Source organism: Nyctibius grandis, chromosome Z, assembly GCF_013368605.1.
Source record: "Nyctibius grandis isolate bNycGra1 chromosome Z, bNycGra1.pri, whole genome shotgun sequence".
Taxonomy (NCBI): domain Eukaryota; kingdom Metazoa; phylum Chordata; class Aves; order Nyctibiiformes; family Nyctibiidae; genus Nyctibius; species Nyctibius grandis.
In genome coordinates, this window is record NC_090695.1 from 91,789,083 (window position 1) to 91,812,631 (window position 23,549).

Sequence of the window (23,549 nt, forward strand, 5' to 3'; positions counted from 1 at the left end):
GGTGGAAGGGGTGTGTAGTGAGAGCGGCTGCCCGGTCCGGGGCTTGGCGATCTGCGGGGCTGGTCGGGAGTAAAACCGGCGGCGAAAAAAGGGTTTGCAAGGTGGTAGCGTGGCCGAGCGGTCTAAGGCGCTGGATTAAGGCTCCAGTCTCTTCGGGGGCGTGGGTTCGAATCCCACCGCTGCCAGGAAGGTTTTTTTTTTTCCTGCTGCAGGCCGCTGCCGCTGCAGCGCCCCCTGGCGGCCGCGCCGGCAGCCGCCCGGGAGAGCATTGTGGGTAGGAGGAGGGCCGCGTCCCCACGTGCCGGCCGGAGTGACACCAACATGGCCGCTGCCTGAGCGCCGCCCGCCGCGCACCGCCACTGGGGAGCCGGCGGCCCCGCTGCCCGCGCCGGCCCTCCGCCAGGTAGGCGGTTGCAGCGCCGCTTTTGCTCTTGCCGGGGCTGCGCGGGCGGCGGGGACCGTGCAGGCGGTGGAGGGGGAGGAGCGCGGCCTGGGCTGAGGGGAGCTTTGCCTGCCCGGGGAGGGAGGTGGAGACGAGACTCTCTGAGGACTTGGCACCGCGACGAGTACGGGGGACGCGGGGCCGCAGCCGTCCGGGCGGGACCCTGACAGAAACCGGCACCGGTCGGGGCCGCCGTGGCGGGGCCCTTGAAAGGAGCGGGCGGGAGTCCGGTCACAGGCCGCGGCCCCTCGGCTCCCCTCACCGGCGGGTCGGAGGGTGCCGGCCGGTCCTCCCGGGGCTGTAAAGCGGCGGCACCGGCCGGCCCGGAGGGCTTTCCCCCAGAGCTGGCAGCTCTGCGCCTCCCGCCCTGGAAGGGCGCAGTTTACACGCCCAGAAATGCGGCCGGCTGCCCCTGCCTGAGCATCGGCCGTAGCACAGCCCTGCCCCGCCGGGGGACGCGGCGCCCAGTCCCTCCTGCTCCGGGGTGGGTTTGCTTCATCCCCGCGTTACGTGCGGGTTTGGGCGGTTGGCCGTGGCCTCCCCCCTCCGGTTCCCCTTTCCCTGCCCTCCCCCTCTGCTGCCAGGCTGCTGTGTCAGGAGAAAGTGGGCTCGCAAGTTGGCAGAAATGAAGAAGGGATGTCAGAAATGTCAGCCCGGAGGGTTGGGGCGCGCAGGGCCCGCGGCTGAGCTGCGAGGTGGAGTGCTGGCTGCCTGTGTGAGGGATGGGGCTCGGCACTGTGGCTTGCCACGGTCCGGGGCTGCCCCTGTGAGAGGTATCACACAGCAGTGAGCAGCTTAATCCCTGCACCTGGCGGAACAGGCCTGGCATGTCGCTACATAAATATTGGGGTGTTAAAGAAAGGGTCAGGCTTAACGCGTGTTCTCTTAAATGCTGAAGATGTGCTTCAGTGACATCACCTCCAAAGAGAGGTGCTGGTGCAGAGGAGCCCTCTTGGGGTTCCGTACCAGAAGATGACTGTGCAAAGCTGCTTGCAGATGAGCAAAGCAAAGAGAAAATGAAGCAAATAATTGGGTCAAAATTGTAATTATGATAAATGTTTGGAAGGTGCTTCACCTTTCTTTGCACCTTCGATTTTACTGTATGCCATGGGCCACCCTAAGCTAGAGGATTGCTGCTAGGGCTGGACTGAGAGACCTGCTACAGAAGAAAGTCCAGGTGCCAGAGGAAATTATGGTAGTGATTCAGGAGATGGCCCTTTTCCCACTTCACTGGTTCGTTATCTATACTTTAAGGCACTGATGCAGCAGGAATTCATGGCCTGACCTGTACTGCATAATTATATATGAAGAATATTTTAAGTTTCAGTGTTGGTGCTTTGGGGTCCATTATTACTGACAAATTTAGGTATCAATGAAATGCTGAAGCATTTCTTGCAGGCCTGGCTAAAAGTCTGTGTGTGTCAGCTGACATACAGATTTGCAATTTTCCTTCTTAGATTATATTAAAGTCTTTGGTAATAAAAATTTTAAAAAGATAGCTCTAGTACCCAAAGGGCCTTCTAAGCTCAAACTTAGAGGTAGTATTCAGTTGCTTCATCACTGATTTTTACAGTTCTTTAACCACAATATTTTTCTTCATTGGTTTTAAATTGATGATGTTAAGGGCAACTAATGAGCGGTTTCATTGCTCCTAGCGTTGGTCACATTGCAGGAGGAATGAGAAGATTTATATCTCTTGCCCTCCTGCAAGCTGTTCTAAAGCCTAATGATTCATACTAATAACTTGCATTATGTTTTGATTTGCACCTTACAGAAAAGTCCCTTTTAAAAGAAAACAATTCTGCCAAAAGGATATTTGAAACTGCTGACCGTATTTGCTATCTCCTAGTGTTTAATTCCATTCTGTAATTTTTCTGGTGTCATATATATGTATGACAAATGTAGAAATGAACACCCCCATATACATATATGTATATATATATAGTAGACATAGAAGTGTGTCTGCATGCCTTCAGTGAAAGCTTCGTTCTGATTCAGAAGATTTCTTCAAGTTGCATGAGTATTATAAATTGTGCTGGGACACGCTGCTTCCTGTTTATAGACCTGTCATTCTGATAGTCCAATAAAAGGAACTGTAGTCATTTTTTATCCTTAAATGAATAAGAAAAAATGTAATTTCCGTAATACAACATTTTCCTTGAGTGCTGACAGCTGGATTCACAAAGAGATTTCGTGTATAATTGCATAAGCAGCATTAGATGAGGGACCAGAGACCAGGTCCTTCAGGCTAAGTTTCTCTCCTTAGCCCAGGGAATCTTAATTTCTCTTCTGGAAAGTTGAATAACTTTCTCAGGAGAGAGAGGACAAGCTAGCATGTACTTGGTACCCAGGCTGTCAAGAAGGGAAGGGTGGTTCCCAGTCCTCTCAGGGGGGTGAGGAAGGAGGGTTTGGACCCAAGGCTCCCACCTTCTGGGTGTTATCACATGTTCTCGCACATCTTGGGCATCCTCCCCTCATCAGCTCTCTTCTGAATGGAAACTGCAGCTCCATTTTGTGCAGAGCTATCAGGCTGGCTTTACATGCGCCTGCTGTATCAGGCCACCCAGGGGACGTGAGCAGGGAAAGCAAAAATGGAACTGACAAATCCCATTTCTTTAAAACAGCGTATTCATGCACGTGTTTCTGGGAAGAACTGAGTGCCTGATCACAGAAAACACTCTGATATCGGTCAGATACCGCATGCTCATGGTTGTGCAGTAACAGCCCCAGCCTGTAGTTAAAATACCGTCTTTTTGCTGTAAAGGTTTTGCATTTCTACAAAATTATTTCACATATGAATCTGAAATATTATTAAGTGATAAATTTTCAAGTACAGATGTGTGGTGGGAAGAGCCAGGGCTATGCTGATGCATAAAGAAATGGAAAATTCCAGTTCAGTACTGGGAGGGGCACTTTTTTGGTAGTGAAGAATCTGTAAGTGAAAAATGTGGAATTGTATTTCTAAGTGGAATGGCAGAAACAGTGTAAATAAACCAGAGGTGTTGCGTGAATGGAAATTTGCCTGTGTAGTGATGTTAATAACACTCATATCCAGAATGCCTATCCAGCCCCTCTGAAAGGTTTCTTCGATAACTGCGTGTATATTAACAGGACGTTTTGAGAAGCCTGCAGATCTGTTGAAATACACTGAGCTGCTTCAATTGAGTAGTGGCTTGTGTTTTTAAAAAAAGTGCCACCATCTTGGATGTAAACATGGATGCTGGCTTCCTTCTCTCACAGCTCTCTATTGCCAGCTGATCGTGGACGCTCCCTCTTTCTCTTCCTCCACAGGAGGTCCAGCAAAAAAAGCAAGGGGGCATCCAGGAGTAGAAGACAGTGAGGGGGGAGTTCCAAACGTAGATCTTATTTATTTGCCTGATCATCTTTGTTGCTAAAACTTTCCTTGGTCAGTTTGTGAGAGGTCTTATTTTTTTATGCCTGTCTTGCCAGTACTGGGTCTTAAGTAATGGTGTCTTAAGTGATCTAGACCAATTAACATTGTTGCAGTGGCATCCCAATTTGTAAATCCTTTTGTTTGATTTCAGCAGGGAAAAACTATTGTTGCTTTAGCTGAGGGATTGGTTTTTATTCAAAGGTCTGAACGGGGCACGACACTGACTCCAGCACTGGATTGAACTTGATGACTCTATTCTAGAGCACCCAATCCCCAGTTAATATCAGAGTCTTATTTTCTTTGGAGTTGGTGTATTTATAAAGTTAAATCTGTTGTTCTGATGATTTCAAAGGACTCCCAAGAGAGGCCGAGGAGTGTATTTTGGAGCTCTCATTTAACGATACAGTCTGAAGCGTGGTAGGTCAGGAGACAAGGCTGCAACATGTCAGGTGGATGAAATCGAGGTCAGCACATTCACAGATGTGAATATTGTCTGGTCTCAAGCACAGGGTTTACACAGGCTTTTTTCTTCTCCCAGCTCTTTAGCTGGGAGCTTTTTCCATTATCTTCTTTCAAGGATTTTTTTTTTTCTGAGAAGGGAAGCTAGTGAACCATATGGGACTGTCCTTCGTGACAGTGATGACTCCAGTGGCAGTTTCAGAGCTCACACATGCTGACTGACCAGCCAGTGCACCAGCTGCTACCCGTGTGTTACAGTTACACAGTTTATAAAAGATACACTTTATACAAGTTCAAAAGGCCTGTCTTTCCCTCCCTAAAGCACTGTTTTAGTGCTCTCTTTCTTACATAACTGCTGGCTTTCAGAAAAGTTACAAGAACTTACCTATTTTTGAGTCGTTTGCTTGTCTCTTAAATTTGGTGGCAGTTGGTCAGGATTGTGGAGTATTAGGGACCTGATCGTGCAAACATATACATTCCTACGAAAAACAGACTAAACAGATTACCACTGAAAGGACCCAAGTTAACTTGAACAAATACTCTAGGCTACATGTGGTATGTGGCGCAGATGTAATGACTCATATGACATTTCTGTTTTCTTTCAGGTTGTGCCAAGGAATAAGCCAAGAAAAAGCCTTTTGTATCCTAGCATGGCAAATGAAGAAGATGATCCAATTATACAAGAGGTAAAAGGGCATTGTGACAGCAGTGACTGTACATAAGGCTTTTTTTATTATTATAGTTCCCAGTGTTTCTTACATTGCTGAAACAATGTGTCATCAACATCAGTGGTTGTCTTATAACCAATGGCTTGCTTTGTGCAAGGAAATATGTTGTGTGGGCCAAGTATATGGCTCATGGTGTCTGTTTTGCCAAAATAGTGGTGTCCGTGTTGGCAGATTCAGCTCAGGTTTTTCGCCCTTTGTAGTCTTTCTATGTCAGAAGAGGAACACAGGTGGGGAAACTTGCTTCTACCACTGTGTGTTTCCAGAGATTCTATTGCATGTCTCTGAGAGCTGTAAAAAATTAGAATTACTTTAATGAGTTAATGTCTGTAAATATGAAGCTAAACTGTTTGATGCCTTCTGCTAAAACAAGCAGCTGTGTTCTGATTCTGGTCTTTAAAGGACTGCTGTGTCCCAAAGAGTAGCCACAGTGTCCTGTTCACTTTATGTCTGAATTTACACACCAGAAGTACAAGGAAGGGCAAGCTTATAAGAAGGAGAAAAGCCATGACAAGAGGACTGGGAATTGTCAGGGGTATATCTAAAGGAGTCTAAAATGGCAGCTTCCGTATGTGGTATTCATGAAACATCTGTGAATTTTTGGTGCTGGTGGCAAAATGCTAATATTGAATCAGATTTGGGATGTGGGTGTCTCTTGTCTAAGTTGGAAAGATTTTATGACAAAATCCTAGTAATGAAGTTACCTTTCAGTCATACTGCCAAAGAGAGAACTTCTTCCTCTTTCTATAATTGTGATAACAGGTTCACTTCAGCCCCTAGGAAAAAAATATTCCTCTTTCATTTCAGATTTGTTTGCTGAGTTTCCTTAGAGAGAAAAAACACAGCTAGAGCCACTGTCTGCTGCCTCATCATAGTGGGGGTTTTTTTGTTTGTGTTTTTTTTTTTTTAAAAAGGCCAACTGTGGAATTTCATGTCAAAATCGGCAGAGAGGAGACCTTTGACAAGAGAGTCATAATGTGTTTTATGTTAGAGTTTGTAATTAAAAAGCTAAAATTGTCAGTATTTGAGCTCTGGGGATTGTACTTTTGTCTGAGGCTCCATCAGTTACAGCTGGCATCTGATGAAAGTTGGTTGTTTTGCTTTTTAGATTGACGTGTTCCTGGCCAGAAGTCTACTGGAGAAGCTGTATCTGTTCCAGGTATTTCAGTTAACTTTTATGCAGTGATTGTTTAAAGTAAATTCAAAGAGCAGTAACTTTCCTTACTGCTTCAGCCTGCCAAGATCTTGGATATAGGCAAGCCTGTTTGGGTCTCAGTTGAAATATTTAGTATTAAATTAGTGCCAAGAGAGTAGTTGTCATTTATGGCACAGACTTGTCATTAAATCACTCCCTTTAACTATCCTAAGGGAGTGCTTTTAGTAGATGATGTCTTTTTATCATGGTTTGGATAAATCTGCAGTCTCTTAGCCATCTTCCTGTCATCGCTGATTTCTGCCATCTTTACTAAACAAACATTTCTTTAGGACTGGCCCTATTTAAAACATCATCGGTATTCATAAATTAGTGCAAGTCATCCGAAAAGCTCTGTTACATTGTGGAGATAAAGCTAACTAGTGATTGAAGGTGGAAATATGTTAGGAAGGTAGAGGTCTATTTTCCATTCTGCCACTGAATTTCTCTGGTCGTTTTATCCTTGCGATTCACTTTTCCCATCTGCAAACTGGGAAGTCTTTTGAGGCTGTTGAATGAAATGTTCATTATAAACCAGTGATGCCCACTGGCGAGCCCACTGCCTCCTGTACAGATTCTCTGCATGGCACGTGCCAGTGGAGCACAACTGGCGACAGCCAGACACGCTGGAGCAGGCCGTGCAGCCTTTCCTCTGGGATACCCACAGTTGTTCCATGTCAGGAGTGAGCACTGGTTAGTGATGGGGCCTGTAGGTGTTCTGGAGAAATAGTGGCTCTGAGCAGGATGCTGCTATGGCTGGAAGATTTCACATGGATACCACACCGTCCTCTCAGCATTCCCAAATGGTTCGGAAGAGAGACCCACGTGGCTAAACCTGGGTGTGGTGTCCTGACTAGCTACCTGTGGCCCATGTCCTGTAAGCTAACATTACTTGTGTAAATCCACAAATATTTTATTTTGTGTAATAATTTTCCAGAGAGTTAATGCTGAGGGATGGGCTTTTAATTGTTTCTAACACTTCCTTTTTCTACTAGACTAATGTGTGGTACCATTTTCCCGTGTTACAGTTTATTGTGGCATGTGAGGGGCTGGAAGGGGGTTGTGTAGTGACGAAAGCAGAGGACTGGGGGGAAACCAACAGGCTTTCTAGGTCATACTCCCAAATCCCCTGATGACTCACAAATCAGTCAAGTAATTTATTTTCTTGATGTCTTGTATCCATCTGGCAAGTGGATCTACATGTGAGGGGACAGGGAAGATTGAGTTAATTTCTGTGAAGTTCTTTGATCTTTAAACGAGGAGGGTTTTATGAAATGGATTTGTTTTCCAGTATCCTATTCGTCCAGCTTCCATGACGTACGATGATGTTACACATTTATCAGCGAAGATAAAACCGAAGCAGCAAAAGGTTGGTCATCATTTGAGTCCGGTCTGTAAAAGTTGTTTTATGTTGTGCAGAATGTCTTAAGAAAAGCACATTGTGCTATTAAGCTGTTACAACTGTGCACCTACTTGCAGCACCAGATCTCTGTTTGTGGAAGTATGGGGGAGTCTTTTGTTGTGTCTGTAAAGTAGAGTTTAGAGTAAGAGTAGTTTATAAAGACAGGAATTAAAGTCATGATGGAAAAGCCACTCTTTTAGTACAAAATAGAGTCACTCAGGGAAACATAGTTACTAATGCTAATTCAATCTGTAGGTGTTTCTGCTAATACAGCTTGGTTTAAAAGGTCCTTATAATATTCAAAAAATGGTTGAGCTTTGGAGGCATGCTGTGTCTTTCAGTGTCAGTGCAGGTCTTGATTTCTCTCTTGCCTGGCTGTGAATCGTCAGCAGTCCTTTTGAAATCAGTGGGGTTGTATAGGTAGTGAAAGTATAGCCAAAACCAGAATGATTGCACCTGCTTGCAAATGTATCCCAAAACTGTGGCTATGATTTTCAAATGCCTTATTTAAAAAACTCCTTTGCTTCTGAAGAGGACATAGTTACTTTATACTGCTTGGTACCCAAACTAGAAGGAAACATACCTTAAGTTTGAGAGATTCTGAATGGATCTTCAGTGGTAGAGAGGCTTGAAGCATGTTTCTTGTGCACTTGATCTGTACTGATAAGTAAACTAGACTGACAATGTAGTGGAAGGTATCCAACAAAATGAAGGTGTTTTTCAAGGCTGCCCAAAGAACTCTCATTTCTCTGTTCCCATTTATTTACATGGGAGTTTAAGTATCTCCACCTTATTGTTAAAATGTCCCCATCCTACAAAAAAACATATATATGCTCAACTTTACACATGAGATTTGCCCTGTGGATTTGAATGATGCTGCCTATGTATTTAAATTTGCTGTAAACCTATGAAAATATTAGGAAGTGTGGGATTGAATTTTAATTGATATTTTGTGGTTCTGCCATGGTAATTGGCTGTCTTTCTGTTTATATTCTTTAGGTTGAACTTGAAATGGCCATTGATACTTTGAATCCTAACTACTGTCGCAGCAAGGGAGAACAGATTGCTCTCAATGTAGATGGCACATGTACAGATGAAACAAATACCTATTCCTCGTAGGTGTCCTCTTTGGCTTCATTTTCTTTTGTGGTGAGCATAGGTATAAGTATGTCCACCAGGGCCTCAGGGAAAGGTAAGAACAAGTGGCTGTACAGTCCTGGGGGGTGCTTGGACACTTATATAGCAAGTATTCTTGGAAGTAACCTACATTTTTTGGTGTGCTTCATGAATTCTGAATTGCAACAGAAGATCAGTACATATATTTGCTGCAGTTGTTGATACTCCGTTTTGAGAATTGGTGATTTCAGACCTTTTAACATCTGTATGCCACATTGCCTGTAGAATACAATCTCATAGCATTCATCTGCCTGCAGGAAGCTGATGGACAAGCAAACTTTCTGCTCTTCACAAGCTGCAAGTAATGTTTCCCGCTATGCAGCTGCTGTTTATAAAAAAGGTAAGTTTCTTTTGCTTACCCCTCACATCAGTGAAACATGCTCATTTCGGGGCTAAAATAAGACCTGTTTGTTCTTTTTTTTTTTAGCCTAGGTTTTAATTGAATGATGCATTTTTAAAGAAAGGAAAATTTTTCCATATCAATGTACCCAGAGTCCTGGAGAAGATATAGCAAAATTGTAAATATTATATAAGAACACTGTGGGTTTGTAGATGCTTCCAGGATCTTAACAGTGCATGGTGGCCTGAAGTAATACACATTTGTAGCATAAATTTATCATTGTTAGTTATATATAATTGTGTCTGTCTCATTTTCCTGTTCAACACTTTTTGCCCCTCTCTTGTCTCCTAATACCATCACAGAGTTTTGATCTGAGGATCATTTGAGATTAACATATGTAGATTATCTTCAGTGATGACTGTTTCACTAGGAGTCTCCTGAACTATAGGTCAAGTCTGAGCCAGAATGTGGCTCTTTGCAAGATCTGGTTTCAACACAAAAAGGAAAGCAACAGAAATAGGTCTTGGTCTTTCATACTCCTTTGAAATCCTGAGCACTGGTTGAATTTTTCACTTCGATCCCTTTTTACATTTTACTGTATTAAATATTTATGTTCAATTGAAGCTGTGCCTTTACAGAGATAGAGAGATAATGAAAAGTGTAATGGGAAAAAAAAATTAACCAACATTAATTCTCTTTTTCAGGTGAACTTCACCTGACTCCACTACATGGAATACTTCAGCTAAGGCCAAGCTTCACCTACTTGGACAAGGCTGATGCAAAACACCGAGAAAGAGAAGCTGCTAATGAAGGTAAATGCTCCGTGAGTTGTGTTTTCTTTTGGGAGGTGAGATACAAGTTCTGTCTATGATTTTACTGATAAGAGTAGTTATATTCTGAAGGTGTTTATTATAACAACATATTGATTATAAGGCCATTTCTCAGATTGTTTTGCTGATCTTATTTTCAGTGTTGCTGCATAAATGCTTTTGTGAGCACAGTGTGGGGGATTGGCAGAGGGGTGGGAGGTGGTGGATAGTGTCAAAGGGCAGCAGTAAGGCTTGTCACCACTGCCAATGAAAAGTTGCACTGCAAAGCTCTTGGGAGCAGTATCTCCTGTCATGGGACCAGTGTGGTGCTGTCATACATTGCATACTTTGGCAAGCTGTGATTGAACCCATGGTTATGCAGTTCCTAGTACCACTTTCTTCCTGCGTGGACCCCAAACAGTTACAGGTTGGCTTTGGCTCTTACTGCAGTGGTGTGTTTATTCTGTTGTATTTTTTGGCAGGTGGTGATTCATCCCAGGATGAAGCTGAAGATGATGTTAAGCAAATTACTGTATGTCCAAGTTTCCTTTTTATGATAGTTCAGGCAACAGTTTACAAGAAAGCATGACAATTCACACCAAAATAAAAGGACAAGAAACCTCAGCTAGTCCTGATGACCCTGAATTTGGGAGGGGGGAAGCAAGATGGACTTGTAATTATTGTACAAGCATAAAGATGGCACTGACAGCAAGGGATGAGTCATTTGAGCTAGGGCCCCTAGCTTCTGCTACTTATGTACCAAATAAATAATGCAAGTGTTTTGTTTTGAGGGTTTTGGGGCTGTATTTAATGATGCCTAAATCTTCTAGGTACGATTCTCCCGCCCTGAGACCGAACAAGCTCGTCAACGACGTGTTCAGTCCTATGAGTTCCTGCAGAAGAGACAAGCAGAAGAGCACTGGGTTCATCTGCATTATTATGGCTTGAAGGTAGGTGTGTGCTGGCTGCTGAGGAGCGTGCCTGAGCCTGAAGTCTCAGCCAATTCTAGAATGGTTTTTAAATCTGGGCCCATGGGAATCAGGGAATCATCAAAAGATAATGAAGAAAAGTAGGTCTGTAGGCTTGAACAGACACTGCAGTGCTCTTTATCTCTGCCACTGGATAATGCTTTCGGGTCTCCATGCTGGAAAAGATTTAAAACTGAGAGCTGGACAAACATAAAGAGGGGTCTGAGTACAAGAATCACTCAAGTCTTGGATTACGAACTGGACTTTGTGAAAGACGTGGGGACCCCGGTCATCTGAGTGTCAGAAATCCTGTTTATCTGACCCACATGCATGTCTGTCAGGAGATTTCAAAGTCATAGCAACAGAGGTGCTCCCACATCACGTGAGCATCGCTCAAGAAAGTGAAAGCAGAACATCACTTAGCGATGTGGAATGCTTGAATGGTGCAGTAATGACAGGGTGATCACAGTTTGGAATGAGGAATACATTTTGTATGGCATTTTGTATGTTTTCAGTATGTGGTAGTGACTCTCGTTTTTCTCCATATCTCCAGGACAGCCGTTCTGAACACGAGCGCCAGTATTTATTTAGTCAAGGTCATGGCCTTGCTGAAAACACGGAATTAATTAAGTCTCCCAGGTAATGGTTTAATGGTTTTCTACAGAAATTGCAGTAATTTGTTGGGATTCTTTTCAGAGTAATAAGCAGGTATATGCTTTACAAGCCTGGTCTCTGATAATTTTATACACAATATATAAAAGTTCAGTTGTTTAAAAAATACAGAAACAAACTAGCCTTCAACTTTCTCAGGTTGCTTTCTTTGTTTCCCTGTACTCTGAGATTAAAACTAGTTGTTTTCACTTGGGATTGTAGCCTACTGTACATTATCACAACCCTGCATTATTGGGACTGTGAATACTGTAAAGGAAAAGTAAAACAAAAGCTCCTTCCGGTTAAAATAAATTATAACTCTGAAGCCAATAATTTCCATTGTTAGCAAATCTTATAAAACTTTCTTTTGTGATTTGTGAGAGACACCTGAAACTACTTGAAACTTGTTTGGTTTTGTTTCTTGGTGACTGCAGCTATACAGGAATCTTCCCATGATGCAGTCAATACTAATGTTTACCTGTAATCTGATACAACCACAGCCCAAGTGATAGGAAAGTGGCAGACTCTCTCTCTGTTTAATAGTCTGGGTGTGTTTTTCTTACCATTTAACATCTCAGTGGAACAGTGCTAGGTGTTCTGAGAAGTCTTTTGGATCCAATTCTCTGCTCACGGACACTGGTAATTACATGGGTGGAAAAGACTTTTTGCTTCTTGCTGGCCTGATTCTCTCTGTCTAGAGGACTTCACATGACCCCTCTTACTGCTGTGTCAGAGAAACTGTGTTTAATGTATTTACTCTTGCAGCTCCTCTGTTTGGACACCTTTTCTGTACAGAAGAGCTGTGACTCCTACTCCCATTTATTTCATACCTGCTCTTTGGGCAGATGAATGTCAATAGCTTTTGCTAGTACTGAATTTACAAAGGAAGATGGGAGAGAAAAGGGGAGAGCTCTCTTTTCTGGCTAATGTTTGTTTTGTAGATTCACACAAGTAGGGTTGCTCTAAGCAAGAAATAACTGTACTTAAATGTGGGAAGTCCCAAGATAAGCATTTTAAGGATGTGTTTTCTTTTCTTCTAGTGAATATTTAATGATGCTGATGCCTCCAAGCGTAGAGGAAGAGAAGTAAGTGTTTGTACAGAATGATCAAAGTCCATATTGGCTGGATGCTCTTTTTCATGGGCTGCAACTCTGCTTGTTTATCTGCAGTGACAAACCAATGGCTCCAAGCAATGTGCTTTCTATGGCCCAGCTGAGAACTTTACCCCTTGCTGATCAGATTAAGATCCTGATGAAGAATGGTTTGTAGCTTTTGTAATACATTTGCACTTTACTTTGTGACTTGTAATTGCTTCAGGTAAGGTACCTTCTCTAGTACTACCAGTCCTGTCACCCCACCAGGCAGAATCTGTCTGGCTTTCCGACTCTGAAGAATACAAACCCCAAGCATTTCCTTAAGAAGACCTGCAGAGGAGAGCAGTAGCAGCAGATCTGACTGCTGCTCTGTACGTTTGCAGTCAACTTCCTCTTAGAATAATTTATAATCTGATGATAGCTTTCTGGATACATCTATTTCAGGAGGTATCTCCTGGAATGTGGGGTCTGAGAGTGAATTATAAGTTGAAGGTTAATGAAACAAGCTGCACTTTGGCATTTTCTGGGAAGTTTTCAGTAATACACACTTCATGAGTGTCATGTGGGAATTTTGTGTAGTCTCTTCAGAGCTATCTGATGGGAGCAAATCCTGAGGACTTTACCTCAGGAGCTTCCTGTCTTGTCACGTGTCTCTGTTTCCAAATATTGCCAAAGGCATAGTTTTATTATATTATTAATGCATTAGTTTGGGACCAATTAAGCTAACCAACTTTGATGCAACACCAGCAGGTATTTTTAGAATAGATGCTGACTGTAGTGCAGGGGGGCACTTAGTAGAACCTAGATTTTGTTTTTTTTGTAAGATATAGCTTTGACAATGAACTTCAACATATATCAAAGGATCCTAGACTTATAAATCTATGTCTGTATCATGTGCATTGAAGAAACCCTTAATCTGCTGTGCATTTTGCCTTTCAGTGAAAGTCATGCCATTTGCAAATCTGATGAGTTTGCTAGGCTCTGGGACTGACTCTATGGCAGTTCTCCGCTGTATACAGCAGGTGGCAATGCTGGTCCAGGGAAACTGGGTGGTGAAGAGGTATGGCTCGGCTTTGTTACTGGGACATGCTTTTCTGCTTTAAGGAGAGGATCAGAACAATGGATTTTATACACTCGTCTTCCTCGTGTTCCAAAGTAGCCATGTCCTTAACTCACAGTACTGTAAAATCTTGATATAATGTTTGGTGCTTTTTAGTGTAGTCAAATACTCAAAATTCAAAGGGCTGATATTAAAGGATAATACCTTAGTACCTACCTCAGCTAAAATTACGGCTAAGCAGCGATGTAATCTGTATTTGCATTTGAGTTATATCAGGTGGTTGATGTTGTCTTCACTTGTGTTCTTTTGTGAGAAGACTGTCCTGAATTCTTCCAGAGATTAGTGTCAAATATAAACACAGAAAATGAAACCAATGTGAGCTATAGTATTTCTTATCTAAATTCAGTCAAAGATAGATCTTTGTGCAGTCACCTTGCTGTTCATCAGTGGATACTGCTTTTGTCAGCTGAAAGCTACCCTGTAAAAGGCATTACCCACCTGATAAATGAAGTGTGGGGTACTGAGTGTACCACATTAAATGGATTCTGTATCATCCTCCTGTTTATTAGAATAAAGCATCCCACTGGGAATGGAAGTCTAAAGTGCAGTATGATTTTTTTTTTTTTTTTTTTTTAACCTGGGTGGAGCACTGCATTCGCAGTCTCTGGAATAGCTCTCTCTGTTAAGATGAGTGGCACCAGCTACCAGTCCAAATCTGTTAGCAGGATGTGTTTCAGCTGTTGTGGTACAGGCCTGTATTAGCAATTTTTACAGCAATTCCATGCTGTCCCTCCAGCCATTCCAGAAGGAAGCTGGAAGCAAGTTAAAAGACAGTATATTAGCATTCAGATTGTTTTTATGTTGTAGCTGATTCTTTGCTGCTAGTCTGAGGGGGATGTGTATATCTCTGGTGGATGTGGCACGTTTGGGATGGTTGGGCACGGAGCAGCACATGCACACGTCATAGCTTTGAATGGAGAGGGGACCCATTTCTTTGGGTTGGGTAGGATCAAGACCGTGAACCTTGGTTGCGTTGAGGCTTTGGAGAGCATGCTAACAAATGTCATCCAGCTGTACAAGGACACAGGGTTGTGTTGGTCTTAGGGCTGTTCAGTTCGCACATGACATTTTGCAGTATTGTCCTCTCAAGCCCTTGATTGCTGGGAAGGAAATAAAAAACCCTTATGCCCATACATCAGCATTTTGGCTAAATGCTGCCTTCAAGGCTGCGTACCAGGTTAGCCTGAACTTTTCTTGGGATCATTCTGGTCTTGTTTACACCGATCCAAGGGAGGATGGGCTTTGGAAGAACAAAGCAGAGCTTGTACCTGTGTTGCACGCATCTGCTAGCCACAAGGCTATGCTTTGCTGGTGTAAGCCTTTTTGCACTAGTGTAATTGCAGTGGTGTAATTACACCAGTATTAATTCCTTTAATGAAAACCATACTTTGGATAAAGGTATAATTTAACTGCAGAACAGGAAGGACACGTTTGTTCTGTTAACCTTCACTAATGCCATTTTTCTGGAGTACCTAGTAACTAATCTGTCTTCCTCTTTAATTAACAGTGATGTCCTCTACCCGAAAGATACCTCTAGTCCACATAGTGGAGTCCCTGCAGAAGTCCTCTGTAGAGGGAGAGACTTTGTTGTAAGTATAAAAGCGTTTGTTGTTTTTAAAGGAAAAGGCAGGTGAAGTTTACCTGAGAGACCATGGCATTGCAAAACTCTGCTGCTCTACTGCAATAAGGTGTTTCCTCCAAAGAAATTATTTGTACTTTAATCCTGAAGGTGGTGTTACAAGTCTGTCATGGGAGTGTTGATGTAGATTGACATGTGGCTGGCTGGCAGGTTCAGATCATCTGTCATTAACAGCATTCATCCCTTTCTAATACATGCTGTAGAGCCACTATCACGTAGCCCCCACAATGCGGGGCTTACAGAGAAGCCAGGACTGGATAATAAAGTGCTTGTTTCTCCAGATACATTTCCGTGGGCTCAGGACCGTGAGGTCTCAGGAGGGCAGTGTGGGTAAGCCTTGTGCTCCCTGAGCATGCACTGTTGATCTTTGAAAAGGACTTTATTCCCCAGGGCCTCTAATCAGTGAAAGGACTTTGTTCCCAGGCACCTTTTGTGAGCAGTAGCTGCACATGGAAGTTGAAATGAATACAGGTTTTGTAAACACACACGTAACCACAGCAAAAAGGAACAACCTCTACATTGTGTTTATTTTCCCTAACCATGGAAAGAATTAAGTTCCTAAGTGATTCCTAAGTTCATATTCAGTTTATGGCTTCTACCCCATCAAAGAGAAGCTGACGAGTGCATTGCTCTCATTTTTTTCAGTTAGACCTGACTGTTCCCCTTGTTTGTTTATGAGATTTAGCTCTGAATAGGAGCATGCTATGCAAGAGACTTTAAGGATATTACAGTACTGGTGTGAGATAGAACTGATGGTGATTGAAACTGACTTTGTATCGTGTCTTGATGTCTGCCCAAGACACTGCCATATGGAGAACTGGTGACAGGTGTCACCCAGTGACTTTTAGGATACAGCAGATTAGGTGACATGTCGTGCGTAAAGCTCTAGGGACCAGAAATTATTATGCTCAGTTAAGTAAGCAGTAGTGTTTTAGCAATTAAGATGTAAAGATAAATTATTTTCATTTGAATTGTCAAATGTACCTTGCATGAGAAACGGATCTATGTTGATCTTAAGGGCAAGTAATTTGCTGATTATCTCTACAACAGGGAGAAAGTTAAAATGTTAGAAAATAGATATTTATGGCTTTCAGGTGAAGTGAAATGTCTGGTTGTAAGGCTCAGAAATAGTATATAATGCTGTATTGCATCTGTGGAGAAAATGTGTTCTAGCTTAAAAAGTGAACTTTATTTCCCTGTATATATTTGTGTTAAGTAATTAATAAGGTTAAAAATATTTGTGGCCAATAGTGACTTTTAGTGTCCACCTGTTCCATGCTGTACTTTGGGGAGGAGGAAAAGTAAACAGAAGAGGCCAGAAAGTGTTTTCCCACTACCTGGCCGAGAATCACCTACTTCCACATTGTTGAAAGGAATGGGGTTTCCATTTTTCTGGTAACAACATTGAACAGGGTTATTACTGCAACTTCAGTAAAGCAACTGCTAAATACAGTTACTAGGTTTTTCTCCTTTGTTCCCTTCCTAGATGTGGAAGTTCACACGGGACCGCTGGGTTGTGAGAAAGGAAGTGGCAGCAGTTACAAAAGTGAGTGATTTTTTTTTTTTTTTTCTTCCTAAATCAGAAGTTGGTGATAAGTGTTGGGCATTGTCTGTAGGTCGGTAGTGGATGTTGCTGCAAGCCTTTTCTTGGGCTCACAGCGTCTGCATTACTGCTGACTAGCAGTGTTGCTCACCAGGCATGCCTTCACTTTGGAACAGGTGTAGGTACATACTCTTTTTTAGAAATGTTTCAAGCAGCTCCCACAGTTACCACGACTTCGTAGGATGTGACTGTCCTTGTAGCTGAGCCACTGGAATGCATCTTGTCCTCTCATCTGTCTCAGTGGAAAGCCGGACAGTTTGAATTAAGCTGACTGTGCACCAAAGCAGATGAGTGCTTGTGCAGTCCACGCTAGCTACTCTGCTTTGGGTGTGTTACAAAAAAGCAACTCTTCTGTTGGTATTTGCCAGTTGTTAATATTGAATAAAAGCTTTATTCAAGCACCTGAATATTCTGTTAAAACTGGCAAATAAATGAGAAACATTAAGAGGACAAAAAATCATTTCCTTAAAATGCAGTAAAATGATAAAACATGAGTCAATTTATGCACAGACCATCTGTTTTTGGAACGTAAGATCCAGTGCTTCTTAAAAGCTGTGCATGTGTAGGTGCAGCATGTCTGACCTGCAGCTCAAAAAGAAGATGAACATTGTAGAATATGCTTCTCTTCACAAGAGAGTCTTTTCATCTCAGTTTGGAAACTCCCTTTTCTTCACAAAACATGCCGTGAGCTGTTTGACTCTCAGGTTATTAATCACCACTGCTCTCTGAAGTCCTGTGCTTTTAACGTTGTGTGAAAGTGTTGGTGCTGCAGAGAAGGATGAGTATCTCTGACTTAGCTGGGCGTGTATTCGTGGAGGTGCCCCATATATACCGCATCAGCCCAACTCTTCCTGTCCCATGGAACAATGCCCATGGCTGCATACATCCTATGTAAATTGACTTCTATATTATTTATGTTCTTTGTTTTTCTTTTAGCTTTGCCCAGAAGATGTGAAAGACTTCCTAGAGCACATGTCTGTGGCAAGAATAAACAAAGGTTGGGAGTTCATGCTCCCTTATGATGAAGACTTTGTTAAGAAGCATCCAGATATAGTTCAGAGGCAACATATGCTGTGGATGGGCATTCAGGCCAAGTAAATGACTTGTTTTACTTTGGGGAATAAGCTAAAAATGGAGAACTATCTAGTACAAAGTTTCTGCAGACATTGATAGATAATTTGATCTGTATTGCCTCAAAGGTTTCCCCCTTACAGTCACCAGGCAGTGGTGTGGTGGGAGGTGTCACTGTATCATTCAAGTCATTCCTGTTCCTTGACTCCCTGGAGGAATTGAGTGTTCTAGCTAATGGCTAAAGCTGGCATGGCTTCATGCAGGCATGACAACTGAAACTCTACTGGTATATTTTATCTTTGCATTTCAGATTAGAAAAGGTCTATAATCTCTTAAAGGAGCACTTGACACCAAAGAAACAAGAGGCACAGTCAGGTAAATGGAATTGTGCTTGGATCATCTTGAAGCACATGCATCCCTCCATATTCCTGGGTGATGTTTTGGAGTTTCTCTCTGGTTTTGAATGTGGTGGGGACTGGTCTTCTTTTGTTTAATATTTTTCCTTTCTTGTGATTTCTTCTGCATTATTTGAGCCAGATCTTGGTCTGCACTAACATCACTGATGTTGGGGTGACACAAGCTTACTGTAGCATCCTTGTAGCAGAGCAGGGAGGATTCCTTGGCACTGAGGACTCACTATTTGATAGTGTAAAATCAGCTGGTTTTGTTATCCACTTCTTCATTTAAGGCAGCTTGTGTGGTGTAAGGGTGTAAGCAGCTCCTGAAGAGAGGACAGTGCCAGTGCACAAGTAATTCTCACCTCTCAGTTTGCAAGCTAATATGCATGAGGTGATTTTTTCTAATTTCCCCTGATTTGCACTGGGCTCTCTGTGGTGTGCTTGAGGGCTGAGCAATTAATGAAGAATGTGTTTGACAGGGGGCTGTAGGGAGGTGTGAAGCTGTCTCTTTTTGACATCCTTCTCCACCATGGATGCCAGTGAGAATATTAAACTAACTGCTCCATAATCCTAAAAGATTCTGAAAACTTGAGATTCCAGAGAGTTTTAACTAAGCATTTGGGTCATTGCCAGACACTGGAGCCAATGAAGAGTATAAGCAGAACTGACAAACGAGCATATGAATCCATTTCAATACCTGGTGTCTGATTTGCTTGGAAGGATTAGGTGTTGGTTTATTTGGAGAGGATTAGCGAGCCTAACAGCAGAGAAGATAACAGCATGTGTGCTGTGCGTGCTTTTGCCTTAAACACAGCACTCCTTCCTTTGGCATTGAGACTGGATTTCTCTGCTGCCAACATGACCCTTCCTTTCACCTTTGGATAGCTGGGTGTGGAGAGGACATAAGGGAAGAGGCATGGGACTGCATGGGAAAGGACTCCCTCATGTCTCTTTCTCCCCATCACTGGGTAATAATACGAAGAAGAAGGTCTCGGACTTTCATACTGTGCACCTCATGGTAAAAGGGTGTTCAGGTTCACTGTTAACCCCTTCACTCTCCTCACTGTACCTGTAGGACACCCGTGTGCTGGCTCTGGCAGTTGCTGCAGCATGCCCCACCAGCCATTAGATACTCTTAAAAAAAAAAAAGTTGTTGGGCAAAGAAGCATTTGGGTCACAAGTAGAGATGTATAAGCAGTCTATATCCTGGTTTCCTGATTTCTGGAAAAGGCCCTAGTGACTGAACAAGTGTAGTTTCTCTTTGCTTCAGGTTCCTTGACTGGAACACCGTTCCCCAAGCATCTCTCTTACAATTGTCAGCATGTTTATCTTTAAAAAAAAAACCACACCCCCACCCCTGCAAAGAAACCACCAAAAAAACCAAAACCAAAGTAAAATCTAATCAACAAACTGGGTTTATGCCTTAGATTTCACAAGCAGATTATGTTTCCTGGTTTTATTTCACTATGAGCCCTTCAGGAAACATTCTGCAAGTCTGGAGCCCTGGTTATGGTGAGATTTATGGTGACTTTTGTTTCTTATTAGCTCATCCGTTGCTGGTTTCTGGGGAGCAAAGGGTCAACATGGCTAAAGCAAAAGTCAAGCAGAACTATGGGCAGCTGGAGAAGGAGTTCCAGAAGCAAAAGGCAGAGATGAAATCAAATGACACCTCAGTCAAGATGGATGTTTCCAATATCCGCATTAAAGAGGAGCCTGTGAGTGACGAGGAGCCGATGGATACCTCGGCTTATGAGGGCATGAACAACGGCATTGTCAACGGCCTCCATGCAGAGGAGGACTCCACAGACTCTTTAAACGGCCACTTGCCTGGAGGCTGCATTGACCGGGTAACCCAAGAACTGAAGGCATTTGTGTTGTCAACATTTAAGAAACAATTTGTACTCACCCTGAGTGAGCTTAAACGGTTATTTAACCTTCACTTAGCCAGTCTGCCTCCAGGACATACGTTGTTCAGTGGCATTTCGGACAAAATGTTACAGGACATGGTGTTGGACACTGGCTGCAAACAGATTTTGGTGCCTGTAAGTATGTTTTTCCCTTTGGTACTTCAGGGAGAAGGGATTGGGGAGCAGTTAAACATCTGAGCTGTGAAATTTGTCCCCTGTGCTGGTGGACCGGAAGAACAGATGTGCTTTGAGTAACTGTCCAGTCTTGGATAAGTTGAAGCTGCTGGAGGTTTGTCTGGTGTCCTGCTTCTGGCAGACCCTGCACTCTGCTTTCTTCGCTCTGTGGTATGCTGCATAGCGTAGTTGTCTTTTGGCCTCTGTTTCCACGTCCAAGCTGTTGGGCTGCAGTGACTCACTGTCCCACGTTGCTCCTGTTAACATGATCTAAGGCAGTCCCAGATGCCTGTCAGCTCTCCTGGAGTTGCACAAGCTCCTTCTCTCAGGGACAGGGATGCAGTTGGGGGAAGAAAGGTGGCATTGACTGCCTGGGAGCGGCAAGGCACACCCAGCAGAGCCCTCTGGGAAGTGACAGACCATATCTGCAGCAGGTTTCTTGGATCAGTCCTTTTCCTCCTAGGCTGTGCAGAGGTGTCTTTGTTTCTTTGTCTTTATGGAAATGACATGTGTGATTGCGTGAGACAGAGCCAGGTTTGTGTGACAGTAGATTGCTTAGGAAAGGAAAAGGAATTTGGCTTCATGGGAAAAAGCCTAAAAGGAAATTAATTTTACAAGACATCTGGCAGTGCTGATTGGGTTACAACCAGAAAGAGCTTGGGAGTCAGCTGCCTTTGGGGAGAGGGGAAGAGAGACGTGTGAGCTGCTCGAAAGAGCAGGCAAGGCGGAAAGAGGAGGAAGCAGGCAGGCTGACGAGAGTGAGCCTGGAGCATGGGAGTTGAAACCCAGCTAGGGAATAAGGGCTGCTACAGCAGGGCAGAAATAACGTGTTCCATAGTGTGCAAAGTACGTGTTGTGGCACCTGGGAACCGAGTAACAGATGTGAAATGCCACTAGGGAGACCACCAGTTTTGGTACTTTCTGCTTTCTCTCTTCACAGCTTCCATGTCCTGGGGTGGGGTTTGCCTGGAACTGCCTCTTAGTGCAGGCTGGGCTCTCCTTTGTACGTGGTGTAATGTATATATTTGCCATGCCTGATGGTAAATAGCTGAGGTCATTGCTGCTCTATTACTTGGGACTGGGACTTGTTTGCTTTGGAAATCTTGGGATTTTGGAAATTATTCCATCTACTGTTTGCTTATGGGCCGTGAGAATCACAGAATGTTAGGGACTGGAAGGGACCTCGAAAGATCATCTAGTCCAATCCCCCTGCCAGAGCAGGATTGCCTAGACCATATCACACAGGAACGCATCCAGGCGGGTTTTGAATGTCTCCAGAGAAGGAGACTCCACAACCTCTCTGGGCAGCCTGTTCCAGTGTTCAGTCACCCTCACCGTAAAGAAGTTTTTCCTCATATTTAAGTGGAACCTCCTGTGTTCCAGCTTGCACCCATTGCCCCTTGTCCTGTCAAGGGATGTCACTGAGAAGAGCCTGGCTCCATCCTCATGACACTTGCCCTTTACATATTTATAAACATTAATGAGGTCACCCCTCAGTCTCCTCTAAGCTAAAGAGACCCAGCTCCCTCAGCCTCTCCTCATAAGGGAGATGTTCCACTCCCTTAATCATCTTCGTGGCTCTGCGCTGAACTCTCTCTAGCAGTTCCCTGTCCTTCTTGAACTGAGGGGCCCAGAACTGGACACAATATTCCAGATGCGGCCTCACCAGGGCAGAGTAGAGGGGGAGGAGAACCTCTCTCGACCTGCTGACCACACCCCTTCTAATACACCCCAGGATGCCATTGGCCTTCTTGGCCACAAGGGCACACTGCTGGCTCATGGTCATCCTGCTGTCCACTAGGACCCCCAGGTCCCTTTCCCCTACACTGCTCTCCAACAGCTCTGCCCCCAACTTGTACTGGTACATGGGGTTGTTCTTGCCCAGATGCAGGACTCTACACTTGCCCTTGTTCTATTTCATTAAATTTCTCCCCGCCCAACTCTCCAGCCTGTCCAGGTCCCTCTGAATGGCTGCGCAGCCTTCCGTTGTGTCAGCCACTCCTCCCAGTTTTGTGTCATCAGCGAACTTGCTGACAGTGCACTCTAATCCCTCATCCAAGTCATTAATGAATATATTGAATAGTACTGGTCCTAGTACCGACCCTTGAGGGACTCCGCTAGACACAGGCCTCCAACTGGACTCTGTCCCGCTGACCACTACTCTCTGGCTTCTTTCCTTCAGCCAGTTCACAATCCACCTCACTACCCGATCATCCAGACCACACTTCCTCAGTTTAGCTGCGAGGAAGCTGTGGGAGACCGTGTCAAACGCTTTACTGAAGCGAAAGTGGGATAGTTTCTTTTTTCAAAAAACAACCAAAATAAAATTCTCCTGAAGAGAGGTGGTTGGGAACTTCCCTCTGTCTGGAAAACTCTGTCACAGGACACCTGCAGAGATGTAGAAGTGGTCACTGGAACACCTCTTGCTGGAGGTCTGCTCTAAGTTTTAGTTCTGCTGACCCAGAATTTACTGCTAAAACTTGAGATCTTGTACAGGAGCCTGTGTGAGCCTGTGCTGTTATCAGCAATGTAAATCGTTACCCCCAAGCCTCGCCCTGGTGCTCTGTGCAGATGGCAAAGGTGCCAGGGCTGGTTTGACTCTTTGCATTGGCTCATACATTTTGGTATTTCGTGATTGTTCCCCTGGAAAATTTTGTCAGAACCCAATGAGGGTGCCTGAGCTCAGGGAAAGCCTGGAGGGTTGTTTAGCGTGGGATTTCATAGTTGCTCATTAGTTTTCTGTAATTGAAAGTGCTTTGGTGATAAAAATCAATGATCTGAGGTAATTAAAAGGATGTTCCGTAGGGGGTGAAGACACTCTTGGCTTGAATGCTGCCCTATTACAGAAAACATGTTGCTGAAAATGGCAATGGAAACCTTACCAAGGGAATGCAAGATTTATTATAAAGCTGACCGACTGCACCCAGGGTATGAGATAAATAGTGTTTGTGGGGAGCCAGAAGAGATGCCACTCCAGCTGCAGAT

The 23,549-nt window shown here is 43.8% G+C and overlaps 1 protein-coding gene and 1 non-coding gene across 2 annotated transcripts in view; both read left to right on the forward strand.

Moving 5' to 3' along the window:
- Positions 1-103: 103 nt before the first annotated feature.
- On the forward strand, positions 104-185 carry TRNAL-AAG (transfer RNA leucine (anticodon AAG)). Its single transcript has one exon. It is a non-coding gene; the product is annotated as a tRNA-Leu (tRNA).
- Positions 186-309: 124 nt separating this feature from the next.
- The window catches only part of POLR3E (RNA polymerase III subunit E), a 29,752-nt gene continuing 6,512 nt past the window's right edge, over positions 310-23,549 (forward strand). The window contains exons 1-18 of the mRNA XM_068422323.1: positions 310-403; positions 4,901-4,981; positions 6,129-6,179; positions 7,504-7,581; positions 8,614-8,729; positions 9,048-9,130; positions 9,835-9,942; positions 10,422-10,471; positions 10,770-10,889; positions 11,461-11,546; positions 12,599-12,643; positions 12,728-12,819; positions 13,592-13,712; positions 15,280-15,361; positions 16,898-16,957; positions 17,951-18,108; positions 18,396-18,460; positions 20,029-20,525. Coding sequence (XP_068278424.1) covers positions 4,946-4,981; positions 6,129-6,179; positions 7,504-7,581; positions 8,614-8,729; positions 9,048-9,130; positions 9,835-9,942; positions 10,422-10,471; positions 10,770-10,889; positions 11,461-11,546; positions 12,599-12,643; positions 12,728-12,819; positions 13,592-13,712; positions 15,280-15,361; positions 16,898-16,957; positions 17,951-18,108; positions 18,396-18,460; positions 20,029-20,525 — 1,848 coding nt within the window. The 5' untranslated portion in view covers positions 310-403; positions 4,901-4,945. The remainder of the gene's footprint in view (positions 404-4,900; positions 4,982-6,128; positions 6,180-7,503; positions 7,582-8,613; positions 8,730-9,047; positions 9,131-9,834; positions 9,943-10,421; positions 10,472-10,769; positions 10,890-11,460; positions 11,547-12,598; positions 12,644-12,727; positions 12,820-13,591; positions 13,713-15,279; positions 15,362-16,897; positions 16,958-17,950; positions 18,109-18,395; positions 18,461-20,028; positions 20,526-23,549) is intronic.